Here is a 15,729-nt window from a genome sequence, read left to right as displayed (position 1 = left end):
ATTTTAGAAGGTGGAGTCCTTCAAGCTATACCCATTTTATTTTTTTTTATTCCATTCCTCAGTTATAGGTCACTTGTTATGGCTCCTGGAGCCTGTCAACAACATTTCTTGTTGCCATTAGAAGAGTCGTTAAGAGCATTTGAAGTATAGAAATCTGCAGCATTCTCTGGTGGCCGGGAAGTGAGAGACTGAGGCCTAGTCTACACTGGCAACGCTAAAGCACTTGAACGTAGCTTGTGTGGTTGTGGCGCAGCCCTGGGAGAGAGCTCTCTAAGGGCATGGCTACACTCGAAACTTCAAAGCGCTGCCGTGGGAGCACTCCCGCGGCAGCGCTTTGAAGTGCGAGTGTGGTTGCGCGCCAGGTCCTGGTGCTCCACCTCCAGGAGGGGATTAGTTTAGAACGCCGGGAACGCGGCTCTGTTTACACTGGCGCTTTACAGCGCTGTAACTTGCTGTGCTCGGGGTGTGTTTTTTCACACCCCTGAGTGAGAAAGTTGCAGCGCTGTAAAGTGCCAGTGTAGCCATAGCCTAAAAAACCTCCTCCACGAGGGGCGTAGCTACCAATGCGGGGAGCGCAGCTTCCCGTGCTGGGGCACTGTCTACACAGGCGCTTTACAGCGCTGTAACTTGCTGCGCTGGGGTGGGGGTGTTTCACACCCCTGAGCGAGAAGGTTGCAGCGCTGTACAGTACCAGTGTAAACAAGCCCTGAACTTGCATTCCAGGGTTGGTCTTCGCTACAGGGAGATCAACGCTGCTGCAATGGATGCAGCAGGGATCGATTTTAGCAGGTCTAGTGAAGACCCGCTAAATAGATGGCAGAGCACTCTCCAGTTGACCCCAATACTCCAGCTTTCTGAGAAGAGTAAGGGAAGTTGACTGGAGAGCATTTCCTGTCGACACAGCGCAGTGAAAACACCGGGGTCAGTCAACTCCAGCTACGTTATTCACGTACCTGGAGTAGCATCAACTTACCCCCGTAGTGAAGACAAGCCCAAAGTCTCTGATTTCCCTGACACCTCAAGGCATATGGCACCCTGCCATATATATATGGAAATTGAGACCCTATCATAAGCTAATTTTTCATCTTTAAAACCATGAGATATTTTGAAACATCTTAGTATTTGACACAAAACAATAGCTTCATAATGGTTGTGCCATCAGCTTCTGGGGGGTCTCTTCCTTTTATATTCTTCTGGTATTAGTCAGCTGTATTTACTTTACTTGGCTAAATGATCCCTTGCAAACCACCTATATCTCTGTCCCTGCATAGGTGGAGCAAGAGAAATCCACTCATCCAAACAATGTCACTCTGCCTAGAACCAGTTCTGTCTTCTACAGTAGGCAATAAGTAGCATTATCTGTGTTACTTACTGGTGATAGGAAATTGCAAAGCACTGTCTAGTGACTGATGTTGCTTCACAAGAGAAATGAAGTCCTGAGTGGGGGCTCTAAAGGGAGCAAGTAACTGGGCTTTCGGAAAGGTTTATTCTGTACTGTCAGACCTATCCCTATTGTGAAGTATTGCCAAAGGATTGTAACTTTTTTTTTAAACATTTAACTCTCTATTGAGTAAACTCTTGTCTGTCTTATTCTGTTACAGAGGAACATTTGTTCCAGAGGATGTGCACTCTCCTATGACATCACAGCTCACTTCTTAAGGGTAACTGCTAGTTTAATCTTTCCCCTCCATTTCTCTCACAATGCAAAGACTGAAATTGTTTGCAAGGAAACAATTTGCTGACTTTCACACTAGGACCATGAGCTGCCACAATTACTAGAACTGGAATGTGCATTTATGCAGTGGTTTTGAGAAACCAAAATAGGAACTTGACATTTACATAAAGTCCACAAACAAATATTCTGAAATGTGGCTGTGGAAGAAGAGCGATGGATGTAAATATTGTATTGGAATTGGTGAAACCTGTGAGAGATTGGTCTGCAGGGGTTGAAGTTTTACTGAAATATTATAATTTTTAACTAATTTTTCACAATAGGAGAAAACTAGGTTCAGGGTAGGTTTGTGGGTGTGATTTTCCTTCTGAATAATGCTGACTCCTACAGCTGGTTTTTATTAGTTGACAACATGGGTTTGAAATGTATAGGAAAGATATATTATTTTGCAGTCACATTGTACTTCCACTTCTCCAGGGTCTGTTGAATGCCAGTTTGGATTATGAGGAATCAGCACAAGGGATTAATGATGTTTTGAAAACATGTCGAACCAAATGTCCCATTATCATTTCTTCTGCAGCGGTAAATGTTCTTAATTATATTTCCTATTTTAAGTACTGGCTCCAAAATACAATGCCAACTGTAAATTAGCTTAGAATGTGATGTGTAGGGGGTGTTATGGGAGATGGAAGGGAATATTTTATGTATTGCTATTTCGGTTAATTTACAATAAGACGTTAGTTACATTGTCTTGACACACATAGGTACGTATCTTAATACAAAATTAATAAAATTCAGCAATGTATTGCATATCATTTCCTTTTCCCCCCAGAATTATTTAGACACAACTGTAATGTGTGTGTGTGTGTATGTGTATGTTATCACAGTTCAGGGCAACTGCACCTGTATTTTTTCCCCCAGTGGTCCAGCAAAAGCATCCACTCTGAGGCATCTGGCTCCCCAGCTGTTGCCTTTTTTTTTCTTTTTTTTCCCCCAATCTCAATCCCTTCTGACCAGGGTATTTCCAGGCTGCAAAGTTCTCTGCTTTTGCTGTGTTATTCCCAGCAGAGAAGGCTGCCCGAGCACATCTGTTTATCTTCTCTTCAGAGACTGATAAGAGTGATGGTCAGCTGTTAAGTTCTTCTTCAAGTAGACGCAGCTGTGTATTACACTTAGGTGTGTGCACTCCCAATGCACCAGTGCAGAAGAATTGTGCCTCCCAGTACTCATAGAGGGGTGGCACTCATGCTTCATGGCCAAAGCCCCTTCCCAAGCTATATGAGGCTGTGACTCAACTCCCTTCAATTCCTCCTTACCACCCATGGTAAGAGTCAGCTCTGTGTGCTTTTCACCTCACAATTCCTCTATTTTAGTGACTAATTTGTTTCTAGTTGTATATAGTTAATTAGTATCCTTAATATAGTATGTGTTAGCTTTAGTTTAAGTATTTCCTTGGTGATGCCCTCACCAGGATGTCATGCTGTCTGGAGTGGTTTGCAACCATGAGTGCCAACCTCCGGGCAGACACCCCAAACTGGTTGTATGTTCTATAGTTAGATTTCACCAACCAAGTAACAAGTGTGAATTCCTGAAGCACTATAACAGTCTTACTATGGATTCATAGACCGTCCCCATAGGTATTCTAGTCTACCTTGCCACCCAGACAAGCTGGACTTAGTGATAGGTGGTTGCTATGCACCAAAGATCGCAAAAGATTCAGGTTGCTTCCAGTCCCAAGAGACCAGTCACTTAGCCCAGGTCAATTTGTACCTCAGCTCTCACACCAAAGACAGCGCTTGTAGCCAGTCCTATAGTAAATTAACTAAGGATTTATTAACTAGGAAAAAGAAATGAGTTATTTACAGGTTAAAGAAGACAACATATATACACAGATGAATGAGTCTGTGGTTCCAAAAGGTGACAGAGTTGTAATCTCTCTGCACTGAATGTCTTTTAGGACTAACACAGGTTGACCTTGGGGATTTCTGCTTCTGTTTCCTGGCTCCAGCCGTGTAACAGTCCAGACAGCAAAGAGAGAGAATTTTCCTGTGTCCCTGTTTTTATTCTTCTCTTTCAGCATTCAAGCTGATGATATGGGCTTTCTTGCATGTAACACCTTCATGGGTCTGAGAGGGCCATTAACCACAATGGCCCATTTAGTTTTGATAGCCCTCCTTGATGGGCAGTGGACATTCCACCTGACTGGGTACACAGGTTCAGAGCAAGCATTTTTACAATTACAAAGCAAAACTTATATATCACCTTATAGAATGGGATCCAGATATTACAAGTGAAATTAATGCATTCAGCAACTTACAAGCATTTCATAATCTGAACACTAAACACATTCTTATAAGTCTGTATTGCAAAGGTTTCAAATTACTCCTGAAAGGTATAGAGTAAAATTTAGAGGTCTCGGAATGAACAAGATGAGTCAGAGAGAGTGTGTGTAAATTGCGTTCCCATGAGAATATGGGCCAAGGGGAAGAGGGCAGAGAATTAGGGCTAGTTTGATCTCTTTGCCCAGAAAAAGTTCTTGAGCATGTGTTATGAAGAGATCAGATGCCATATGGCAGTGGTTCTGATCCTATTTACCATTGTGGGCCACAGCCAATACTACCTCCTATGGCCCTGAGGATGTCAGATGGGCTGCAGCTCTGTGCTGATTGGGCTGCAATCCGGCGGCAGGTTGAGAACCACTGCTATATGGGATAAACCCCTGGATTCTGTCCAAAAAGCAGCAGATCTTGCTGATGCTTATGTGCAAACTAGGGTATCCAGTGAGCACAAGCCCAAAAGAAAGGGCAGAAGCCTGGTATAAAGGGGAATCCATTTTATCCCTGGTAAGGAGGAGGGTTGCTTGAAGCCCAGGCATGCACATCCCCAGAATTGATCCCTTCCTAGAAATCACTCAGACCCTCTATAGAGGAGAATGGTCCAAGAAGGTGTTCCCTGTGTGACTCCCCTGAGCACATGAGAAATAATGGCCCTAAACCAGTGGTCCCCAAACTTTTTCAATTGCATCCCCCCAGGAACCATGGCAGGGGGGTTAGAAGTGACTGGAGGAGGGGAGCTGCTGCTCTTTCCCCAGCCCCTTCCCTGGTGGCAGAGGCCAGTTACTGCAGCTAACCGGACTTTGTGTCCCGGCGGCTGGAGCAGAACTGAGGGGCAGAGCAGGGCTGAGTGGCACTCCCTCTGCACCCCCAGGGAGCTGGCCCAGGCTCACTGCATGCCCCCCCCTGAATATTTTTATGTGCACCCCTAGGGGGAGTGTGCCCCAAAGTCTGAGGACCACTACCCTAAACTAAAAGAAACTAAGCCCACATCCCATCCAACCCAGATTAATTAAACTATCTTTAACCTAAAGGTGCCCCCAGGCCCCTGATTAACTTGGAGGTGGACATGAAATTTATTGAAGTTGCAAGATGTAAATGGCAAAGAATGCCTAGTGTGGCGAGAGACTGGGGCCCAGGTTTCTCTGGTTAGGGAAAGCATGGTCAAAAGAGAATGGCATGGCATTGGGAAGATAAAAAATTCCTATACCTGTGACTAAGGTACATTTGGAGTGGGAAGGTTGAGAGGGCATCCTAAAAGTTAGGATGTTGGATTGTGTATTTCAACAGAAATGCTGGACTATGACTAAAACTGTTAAGATTGTAATCCATGGTAAAGAGGAATACGGTTCTGTGACCTCTGATGGGAATATATAAAACCAATCATATTAACTTCTTTGGGGTAGGAAGCTAAATGTTTTCTAGGGTAGGGAGAAGAATCTCAGGACAATAGAGAGAGCTGGCGGTGGGGGGGTATAATTAAGTTGTTCTCTGTGTATCCTTCTTGACTATCCTACAAGTATAGGATTTCCGTGTTTATAGCCAAGTATCTCAGTGATTTCAGCATTTCTACTGTACTGTTATCCTCTGAAAGGTATACTATTGCTTTTAGCCACTTTTTTTTTAATTTGTCTGGGAATGTGTTGTTTAAGTAGTAAATCAGAACCTGTTGGAGGCTTTTATAGCATGTTACTATCCTAATATTCCACAGATGATTCCAGCTTTGTTTATATGACTCAGGAAAAGTGAGATGGTGGGGGAATCTTGTTTTGTTTGTGGAAGTGTTGTTACAAGGCTGGAACAGAATTGTGGGACGATGACCGATGGTTATGCAGGACAGGGAAGGTGGGAGAAGCTTCTGAATTTCTGATATACAGTGCAAGCTTGTCTTTTTGCCAGTAGTCCAGAAACCCATTAGCACAAGTAAATATTTTTCCCCTGTGCCTAATTCTTCCGTCAAGTTTCTATTTGCTGCTCTGGTGCTGATGCCCATGTCTATAGCACTTTCATGTAGTTTGTGTGCTGATTATCTCTCCAGGACAGCTAGGCCTTGAGCTTCTTAGGACACTTCCTGCTAAGGCAATGTGAGGGTACTGATGGAGATGCACTGCCACAAAAGACCTTTCTATTGGTAAAGATTTAATGACCTTGCACTGCTTCATCTTTGTAAGACACCTTCTGCTTATTTATCTACATACAGTTCCGTCAGCCCAGATCTATTCTTAAAACAACAAAAGAAACCCCAAGACTCCGATAGCCACCTGGCCAACGTGGCTCACAGACTTGACCAGAGATCACTAAAAAATATAAACCCTTATTTTTAACACTATAAAAGCACCCAAAATATTACATACAAATTGGTCAGTTATCTAAAATCCCACACACTTAAAATAAAAAAGTCACATACAGAAAGCCTTCAGAACACAGATATACCATGAAAATAGCCACAGGCATCAGCCAGAGACATCGTCCCATGTGCCTCATGGGAATGACGGAGTAAGCAATCAGAAATAAGTAATCCAGATGCAACCGCATCATCCTCTGTATGGCTGAAGGTAGGCTGAGAAAAAAACATCCCTTCTCAGAGTGACTCCTGTTGTAAGAAGCAGGAATGGACAGCTAGCACCTTGCGGATTAACAAACACAAGACCACAGAATTGCAAAGAAGTATCTTCAGGAATGTTCTAGATGCGGTTCCTCCTGGCCCATCTACCAAACATATTTACCCTGGTCTCACTTTGCTCACTCCCTGGGCTGTGATTGCTAACTTTCTTGGTTTCCAACGTTCTTCCAGCTGTGGTGGCTGAGGTTGGAGCCGGTGCTTTGCTCCCAGTGGAAGAGGCTGTTTGGGGCTCCACTTGCACAGGAATTGCAGAGACTGAGGAAATGCCAGCATTCTGCTACTAGGTAAGTCTGAGGATCCTGAATATCAGATTGCAGGCAGAAATGAGAATGCACTCAAAGCAATGTATCTTTCTGTGGAAAAATGAAGTGTGCGAGCCTACTCTCTGAAACAGATTGCCGGACTTTCCGCTGGCACTATGACATGCTAAGGGGGACAGGAGATTTGCAGGACAGCTTTATACATAGATTCATTTATGGATTTTAAGGCCAGAAGGAACCATTATAATCTCTTAGTCTGGCCTCTTACATAACACAGGCTAGAGAATGTCACCATTTCATCTTGGGAGAGTGCCAAGCAGTCCAGGAAAATATAGATCCTTTGTGGAATAAAGCAGAAGACAAGAGTTATTGTTAGACAACAGAGACAGGAAAATAGCCTTGTGCAGTGGTGGTGAGTCAAATGAATTGACATCATAGTGCCCTTTTCACCCCTTGATTTGGAGTCCTCTCTCTGATCCTCCTACTTTTCATGAATGCTCATCTTGGTGCTATGCTGCACATCGGTTGACCCTCCCGCAAACACCTCTACTCCTTCCTGTTCAGGGTACTGCAGCTTTACTGATTTAAAGCAGTAGGTGGGCAGAAGTGGGAACTCGTATGTTTGACACTTCTAGTTGATGGCCCTTGTAGGCAATAACTGGATGCTCCCATTCTGATAATCTTACTAGTCCTAAAAGCTAAAATAATAGATTTTTGAGTTAGAAAGTTTGTGACTGAACCATCCCCAGACCTGACCTTTGGGCAGATGGGTTTGGTGTGGCCACAATCCCTTGGTCAGATGTTTTGGAGAACTGCCTATATGTAGGAACAAAAGTTGGGGAAAAGAGGTCTCCCAGGCAGAAAGACCTTGTCTCTTGATCCCTTACTCTATTGTGGCCTTGACTAGAAGTCCTGATTTCTCTCCTTGCTCTCACCCATGGGTATCCCTCTCCTGAATGATTACATTGTTTTCATCTCCCAGCTTCCTCTCTTTAGAAGCAGAATTTTCCCTATCTGATACACCCTGGATTTCTGCGGCCTTTCTACACTTCACTGTTCAACAGCAAGCAGCGCATGGAAGAATGAGAGATGTGCTGAAGAGAGTGGGGTCTGATACAGAGCAGGCAAGATTAGACATCTTTAACTCTTTGCAGTTCTCTATTTGCAATTGTTCTTAAACCATTAGTAAATATAAACTTGATTGTATTTATTTGTAACACTAAGAGAAATAACTGTCCACTGCTATTGTCTTGTCCCTTGTAAACCTTGTTGTTAAATCTGGTTTCTGGGAGGGATGTGGCTATAAATTCCTGCCTCTTCCCCCCAAACCCCATGGGTAAAGTGGTGTCAGATCTGTATAACTCAGCTTGTTGGAATTTTCTGATAAGTGAGGAGGAGAAAGACAATTCTTCCCCACACACTCCAAAACCAAAAGCCAGGGGAGAGTGCTGAGAAGATAGTTGGAACCACTGGGGCTGCAGGTCTCCTGCCTGTTTAAGGCAGCATTGGTGCAGTCTGAAAGGAATTCCAGCTTGGCCTGCTCAGCTAGGAGGTTGATGGCTGAGAAGTGTACACAGGACATGAATAAGGGCACTTTCTGCAATGCTGAGAGGAGAGCCAGAGAACCCCTGAAAATTGAGTAGATCCAGGAATTTTCTCACGGGTGGCTGCCATTTTCCCCAATTAACTCAGTGACCTTTGTGCACAGGGACTGTCATGGGGAGGGGGAAAGGAAATAGCTGCACAATCAGAGCAGTTGAGTATTTTTTTCAGGGGAAAGGTGGTGTTGTTGCCCCGACTTTTTTTTTTTTTTTATTACAGAGCCTTCTCCCAATGCAGGGAAGTTCTTGGAGAAATCTTTTTATGTTGACAATTTGCATTTCAAAATATGCAACAAAATTATCCCTGTACAGGTAGTAACTTACATGAGTGGGAAATAAGCAGTCCTGCCTTTTCCTGCCATTGGGTCAATGATTACTACTATTGCTATTTATGTACGTTGTGGTAGCTCTTAGAGGCTCCAGTCAGGGATGAGAGCCCCGTTACCCTGGGTACTGACCACACATGAAATAAAAGAAGACAGCTCCTGTCTCAAAGGTCACAATTTAAACATATGGCGAAGACAAACAGGAGAAAGGACAGGGTAACAGTGCAGTGACTGAGTTTGGTTAAATGAATAGCAGTCAAAACAAACTAACTGCCTAGCCACTGATCTAGGGTCAAATTCTCCTCTTACAGCAGGACAACTGCCCTGACTTCAGTGGAGTTGCTCAGGTGTAATGTGAGAAGGACTTTTTTTCACGGTGTACAGGGTTGGCACTGTGCTGTGCAGTTGGAGAAGGGTAAACTATACTGTTATGTGAAGCTGGAGCGTGGTGTTTGGATCAGTTAGCCCTGTTTGGGAATGAAACAGTGTGGAGTAAATTTTAGGGGAGTTCCATACACCTCATTCACATTTAATCCTGGCTTGTTAGCAAATTATTTATATTTTTGCCCATTCTGTCTCTCTGGGTCTGTTGGATTTCAGTGGAGTTAAAAGGTGTGCTCCTGCTTTTTCCCCTCAGATATCCTAGTCTGTAGTGTACATATGTTGTACATAAATCTTTTTGGCTGGTTCAGCTGTCATATTTCTTAGAAGGAAAGAGGCCTTATTTGAATAATGGTACAAGTGAAAACCAGGGTTGGTCTTACCCTGATCACAAAACCACCCGAGTTTTACCTGAATGGCACAGCCCCAGAACAGGAATAATAGGCCTGTTGGATGGTAGGACTGAGGGCACTGCCAGAGGTAGGAGGGTGCGTAGCATGTGCTTGCAATATGCTTTTGCTTGGGCAGTACTTGCTTGAAGATTACTTATCTGTGGATGTGGGGAAGGCTGTCAATTATTTTTGCTTACTGACTTTCAATGAGCCTCATTCCTGCTGTTAAGAATTATGTGATTAATATGGAGTTTTGCCAGAAGAAGAAATGGACTCTGGCTTCAAGACTTCCAGTCACTGCGACCCTAGTTTCACCAGCTGTGTCAGCTCCCAGAGTGCTGTGCAGGCTTGGGGCCCTCTTGAGCCACAGTCTTCCTGGAAAGAATCCCGCTACCTGTGACAAAGCCAGAAAAGCCTTGGGACATGTTTGGGGGGCTTACTTCATGAATGGAATATACACATTTCAAGTCAATATTGATGATATCAATAATATGCAGCCTTTTTCACTTGTAGCTCCTAGTGTGTCTGCTGTTCTTTTCACTCATGGATCTCATCTTCACCAGATTAGCACCAAAGGTAAATCTAATTCCTGTCTCATTAGACTGTATGGGTTTTAAAAGGCTGGCTTGCCACCTAAAAATCCCTTAGGCCAGCACTACCAAGCTTGATGGGATCCTCCTGCTAGAGGAAGAAGTAAGGAATGTCCCAAGAAGAGCATGATGGAAGTCCTTGCTCTCTCCTGCTTTGCTCAAAAGCCAAACACAGCAGCCCTCCTTTAATTATGACACCACCTTCCCCACCATGTTAGTATTTAATATTTGTCTTTCTGGCTGACTCACTGTTTTCAAACCTCCCATTCAGTGGACTTTATACCTCACTCCCCTACTGCTTGAACTAATACAAATAATGCTGCTTAGCTTTTGTATAGCATTTTGCATTTATTATTGGTCACTTTCCATAGGGCAAGAAATAGACATGGCACTTTACAGGAGATAATGTCCCAAAGAGGGAGCAGAATCCCTGTCCTGACAATCTAACAACGCAGACCAAACAGAGAGGTTAGGGACCATCGCAGCTGGATTACTTTGTGCAACAAGGTTTTGGGGATTTCTTTTTAAGGGAAGGTGTTTGGCAAAGATTGATCTGAGAGGCTGTTCCAAGCAGAGAGGTGATGTGAAAGGAGGCTTGGAGACAAACTGGTCAGGAGAGAAGCATGAACTCTGGGAGAAGATGGGGTAGAGCTGGAGAATGCTGTCTATTAACTAATGCCCATAATACTCTGTGAAATAAGTGGTGACATGTTCCCCCTTTTAAAAGATGCTGCGGGGAAGCGACTTGCCCAAGGCTACATGCTGAGAACTGCCTGGAAATGCTTTGGTCATAGGCTGGTCCTTGCTGTTACTTTTTCTGCAGCTTTTGATAACCACTGGTTACAGCATGCTTTCCGCCTTGGTCCAGGGTGATCTGAAGCCTCCTGCGTTAGCATCAATGCATTTGTCTGCAGAGAGGTGGAGGAAGAGGCTCTGTCTGTGCCTTTAATAGTACGAATGCTGCCACTGACACCACTTTTGATAAACCTTCACCATTACTGGGGCAGTTCTTTGTCTGAAATATAACCGCAATTCAGTCCGGGGTGTGCATGCTCTTTTCTGAACTACACAGCAAGGGACAGAGTTTCAGAAATCTTTGGAATGGTGCCTGGAGATCCTCGGATGCTTGGAAGAACAAGGCGTGTCCTGGCTCGCTCTCTTTCACTCAGCAGAGAAAGGTGCGTAGAACTCTCCTTCCCAACTTATGGGAATGCAAAATTTGGTACCAGGTGCTTTAAAGGATTACCTTTTGGGTCTGGTGAATATATTTGTCTGAAGGAGCCTCCCCACACTGTAAGCAGCACAGAGAAAACCACCCCTTGTGGGGCATAAAGAAACGACTCTAGGAGTCTACGTAGTAGCACTTTGATTTCTATCAGCTGCTGTGTCGAGGCAGGAGCCCAGTGAGGGGTTGCCAGATCTTCACTGAATGTAATAAATTGCTGTTTAGAGGGAGCTGAGTCCAAACAGCTTAAACCACACAGTAGCTGACAATCCATATGAATAAGTTACACAAATTCAGTACTGTGCCACCTGCTAGAGACAGGCTTGAAAACCATCAAGCACTCTTCCATGAGAGTGACCTGATCCAAACTTCAGATTATGCACAGTCTCCAGCTGTTGCCTGGAAGGCACTATGCCCAGCATTTGCACTGCTGTAGAAATATCTGGAGAGACCCAATGATGATCTAAGACATTTTACCCTTCTCCTGTCTTTGGATATTGCAGACCGTGGACTGTATCAAATTCTACACAGTGCTGCCTCAGACCAATACATCAGCCTGTTGCCTATTGCATTCTACAGGTAACAACAAAAAATGTTAAGGGAATTGTTTATGGGAGAAGAAAGTGGTTGGTTGCTCACATGCCCATTTCTAAACATGTCTAAGCTCGACTCAATCACAGAACAAGTGTGTGTGCAGGGAGAGAAATCCTAATGGGATAGTGTGATAGAAAAATTTGATTGCCATGAGTTTGGGATGGCTGTATTACTCAATGGCAAAGATACTGCACCCAACATGGCTGTATTGGCCACTTCAGGTGTAGCCAGTGTCTTATTGGTGAAACAAACTGGTAACTTGCAAAGCTAAGAACACTTGTAACCCTCTGAAAGCTAATGCTACTTCTGCTTGATAGTCCATGAAAGCTTTCCCTGCTCTCCAGGATGTTCTTGCAATCTTACTGTTTTCATCAACTCGGCAGAACTATGATTTCCAGATGATATAATTCCATCTTCTCTTGCTAGAAGTGTCCATTCACACTTCCCGGTGTTCTGAGGGGTGGGAGTAGTGTCCAGTGCTGAATACAGCACGTCTGATAGTGAAATCCCACATTCAAGGTGGTGAAAATGCTGGTTGTACCTTTGCCCCTAATGTGTTTAAAGATGTATGGTGAGATGCTGTTGAGGTGCTTCCTCCTGCACTGTATTCATTCTATACCTTGTGTGATTCCCTCTAGCCTTATCCCCTGCTTTCACCAAAACCTACTTAACAGAGAGCAAACCTTCCTTTATGTTGCTGTTGACATGTATACCCAGCTGCTTCGACTCTACATAGAAGGGGAGAATCCTCGGAGATCAGATCAGGGGGGACAAAGCCTACCCAGCGTGAAGCACGTGAGTGGCGTTCGTTCTCTTCTCTTACCTAACTGAATTTTACTTTGAAGGCCTCCTAGCCATAATACCATTTATTCACTTGCTTGTACAAAGTATATTTACTTTTCTTAATGGCTGACATACCATTGATACTTGTACAGTACCTAGTCCAGAGGGGCTCTGATATTGCCTAAGGCCTGGAGGTGCCATAGTCATACAAATAATTGTCAGTGTGGCATATAAGAACGATCAAGTTGGAGTGCCATCATAAAATAGACATGCCCATTAACCTTGCTATTAGAGGACCTTAGAGTGCACTTTAATTTTACATGTGGTGAAGTTATCTTCTAATCTGTAAATAGGATAAATTAAAGTACCTAAGCCACTTGTAAAAGTGAACATTCTTTTAATAAAGATGAAAGTGAGGATTTCAAGTGACTTTGCTTTCTGTCTTGAACCTGATGTCTTTTCACTAGGTGGATTCTTTAGAGGTGTTAACTAAGGCTCGTCAATTTCTGCTACATTCAATTGCACGGTGCCCTAAAAACAGCTTTGTACATATACAACAGGTATGCTAAATCCTCCTCCTTCTCGCTTTTATCAAGTCATTGTAAGCTCCTGCCTACCCTCCATTTAATGTCTGCGTGCATGCAGCCCTCAGTCTTTTTTGCAAGACTAATCAAGAACTAGCACTGTCCCCAAACCATACAGCATTTAAATGCCACTTTCATAGTACTTTTCTGGTAGTACAGATCCACTGTTTGTGCGGAGTCGGCTGTTGCCTGACCCCCAAACCATGCTGTCTCTCTTCTCTAGCGGAGGCAGGCTGAGCTGGTGCTGATCTCAGGTTGCTTTGAAGAAGCAGTAATGGGCCTCTAATACCAGTTGTTTTCTTTTTCCTCCCAGTTACTGGATCCCTGTGAAGAGTTTGACCCAGAGGTGAAAGCTGCCCTCTTCCATTCCTGGAAGCCCAGTGTAGCTGAGGATTTGTATGATGAACCAGTCCTCTTCTGAGCGATACTGGTGGAAAACTGTAGCTAAGGCAAGGGCAGCAGAGAAAGACGTGTCTAACTCTGCAGCTGCAGAAAGTGTTTACTAAGATCATTTTTGTGGAATCCAAAGAAATGGATTGACAGGAAAAACTATCAGCTGTTCTCCATCTTTGTAACCAGGACTACTTGATTCAAATTACTTTGTAAATAATTTATTACAAGCAAAACCTTGAAGCTCTTGTTAATAATAAAAAGTAGGTTAAATTTTTCTCTTTAGACTTGCTTGGGGAATTGTAATTTTAAAAAGCCTTGTTTTAAGTCACTCCACTGTCCCATATAACTGTAGACCCATCTGAATAGGAACTACATACATGCCTGCAGTTTATGCAAATACTTAACTGATGTGGTACAACTTGGTTTCTATCACCACGTGGGGAAGCGTAGAACACCCAGTTCCTTTACATTCGATGGAGACTGTTTAGTACAACACTGCTGAAATTGATCTAAGCATGGAGAATCACAGCACAGTAAAAGCTTTTTTTGTTTCTGAGCAAGCTGAAGCTATTTCCACTGAGGTGGGTTTTTTTTGTTGAGAATCTATTAAAATGTATATTAAAAATTCCCACTCTGCTGAATGGTTTATACAAGGCTGGATCAGTACACACCTCCAGCAGCCCTTCAAGTAGGCTCCTGTTGCGCAGTCAGTTCTGGTTTTACAGCCTGGCTTTCCACAGTCCCTGAAGGATTCAACATGAGAATTTGCTCAGGCTCCAGTGGCTTGGCTTTGTCCTGAGTCTGGGTCAGAGGATGCACCATGGACATGTGGACATTAAGGTTATGGGCCTTTTCAAAACGCTTTCCACACTGGTCACAGGCAAACTCCAGCTCGGTCTCAGCTTTGTGTTTGGTCATGTGATATTTGAGAGACGCTCGCTGCCTGCACTGGAAACCACAGATTTCACATCTGGAAAGCAAAACACAATTAGAGCAACACTACAGTGGCCGCAGCAGTTCATCCCTAGTAAGAAACTAGGGTAACTCCTCACTGAACAAAAAGGCTTCACACCTCAAAAGATTGTATTAAAAAAAATCTTCTGTTCCTGCTCAGCAATAATCTGGGTAAATGGGTTTAGGAATATGAAGAATAAGATAGGTGACACCGAATACTATTTCAGCAGAACATCTCTTGTGCATGGGGCGGGGAAGATACTGGAGCAGCACAGTACAAGAAATGCTAAGCTACTGAAGGCATCTCATTCATAGATTCCAAGGCCAGAAGGGACCATAGTGATATAACACAGGACATAATGTAGGAATTATGGGGAAGTTCTATCTTTTAGAAAAACATCCACCCTTGATTTAAGAAGTGCCAGTAATGGAGAATCCACCACAACCCTTGGTAAACCATTCCAATGGCTAAATACCCTCACTGTTAAGAATGTACACCTTATTTCCAGTCTGAACGTCTAAGACAATGGCTAGAAGTTGTACCTTTCTCTGCTAGATTGAAGAGCCCATTACAAAATATTTGTTCCCCATGTAGATAATCTAGTCATCCCTTAACCTTCTCTTTGTTAAACTAAACAGATTGACTCAGAGCTCAGTCACTACAAGGCACGTTTTCTAATCTGTTACTCATTTGCAGGGCTCTCCAATTTATCAACATGTTTTTTAAACTGGGGCTAGCAGAACTGGACACAGGATTCCAACAGCAGTTGTACTAGTGCCAAACAGAGGTAAAATAACCTCTCTGTTTCCCTGTTTATACATCCCAGGATCACAGTTAGCTCTTCTGGCCACAGTGAGCACTCATGTTCAGCTGATTATCCACTACACCCCACCAATCTTTTTCAGAGTCACTGCTTCCCAGGATAGAGTCCCCTATCCTGTAAGTATGGCCTACATTTGTTCCCAGATGTATATGTTTATATCTATATTAAAATGCGTATTGTTAGCACCCAGTTTA

At 43.6% G+C, this 15,729-nt stretch overlaps 2 protein-coding genes across 13 annotated transcripts in view; one reads left to right on the top strand and one right to left on the bottom strand.

Moving 5' to 3' along the window:
• The window catches only part of FANCA (FA complementation group A), a 72,263-nt gene extending 58,232 nt beyond the window's left edge, over positions 1-14,031 (top strand). For 7 of the 8 annotated variants that reach the window (XM_073308252.1, XM_073308253.1, XM_073308251.1 and 4 more), the window contains 10 exons: positions 1,602-1,661; positions 2,150-2,254; positions 6,800-6,912; positions 7,871-8,012; positions 10,102-10,164; positions 11,251-11,356; positions 11,907-11,982; positions 12,636-12,792; positions 13,248-13,340; positions 13,678-14,031. In XM_073308252.1, coding sequence (XP_073164353.1) covers positions 1,602-1,661; positions 2,150-2,254; positions 6,800-6,912; positions 7,871-8,012; positions 10,102-10,164; positions 11,251-11,356; positions 11,907-11,982; positions 12,636-12,792; positions 13,248-13,340; positions 13,678-13,785 — 1,023 coding nt within the window. In that variant the 3' untranslated portion in view covers positions 13,786-14,031. Of the gene's footprint in view, positions 1-1,601; positions 1,662-2,149; positions 2,255-6,799; positions 6,913-7,870; positions 8,013-10,101; positions 10,165-11,001; positions 11,357-11,906; positions 11,983-12,635; positions 12,793-13,247; positions 13,341-13,677 lie in introns of those variants that run through there. The other variant, XM_073308254.1, reaches the window with a different exon arrangement.
• The window catches only part of ZNF276 (zinc finger protein 276), a 22,702-nt gene continuing 10,454 nt past the window's right edge, over positions 3,482-15,729 (bottom strand). For 4 of the 5 annotated variants that reach the window (XM_073308283.2, XM_073308286.2, XM_073308285.2 and 1 more), the window contains one exon: positions 7,387-14,727. In XM_073308283.2, the coding sequence (XP_073164384.2) occupies positions 14,442-14,727 (286 nt within the window). In that variant the 3' untranslated portion in view covers positions 7,387-14,441. Of the gene's footprint in view, positions 7,227-7,386; positions 14,728-15,729 lie in introns of those variants that run through there. The other variant, XM_073308284.2, reaches the window with a different exon arrangement.

The sequence above is a fragment of the Lepidochelys kempii genome, chromosome 12 (genome assembly GCF_965140285.1).
Source record: "Lepidochelys kempii isolate rLepKem1 chromosome 12, rLepKem1.hap1, whole genome shotgun sequence".
Taxonomy (NCBI): Eukaryota; Metazoa; Chordata; order Testudines; family Cheloniidae; genus Lepidochelys; species Lepidochelys kempii.
The sequence above is the reverse complement of the archived record's forward strand: the minus strand, read 5'-3'. Positions and strand labels throughout refer to the sequence as shown.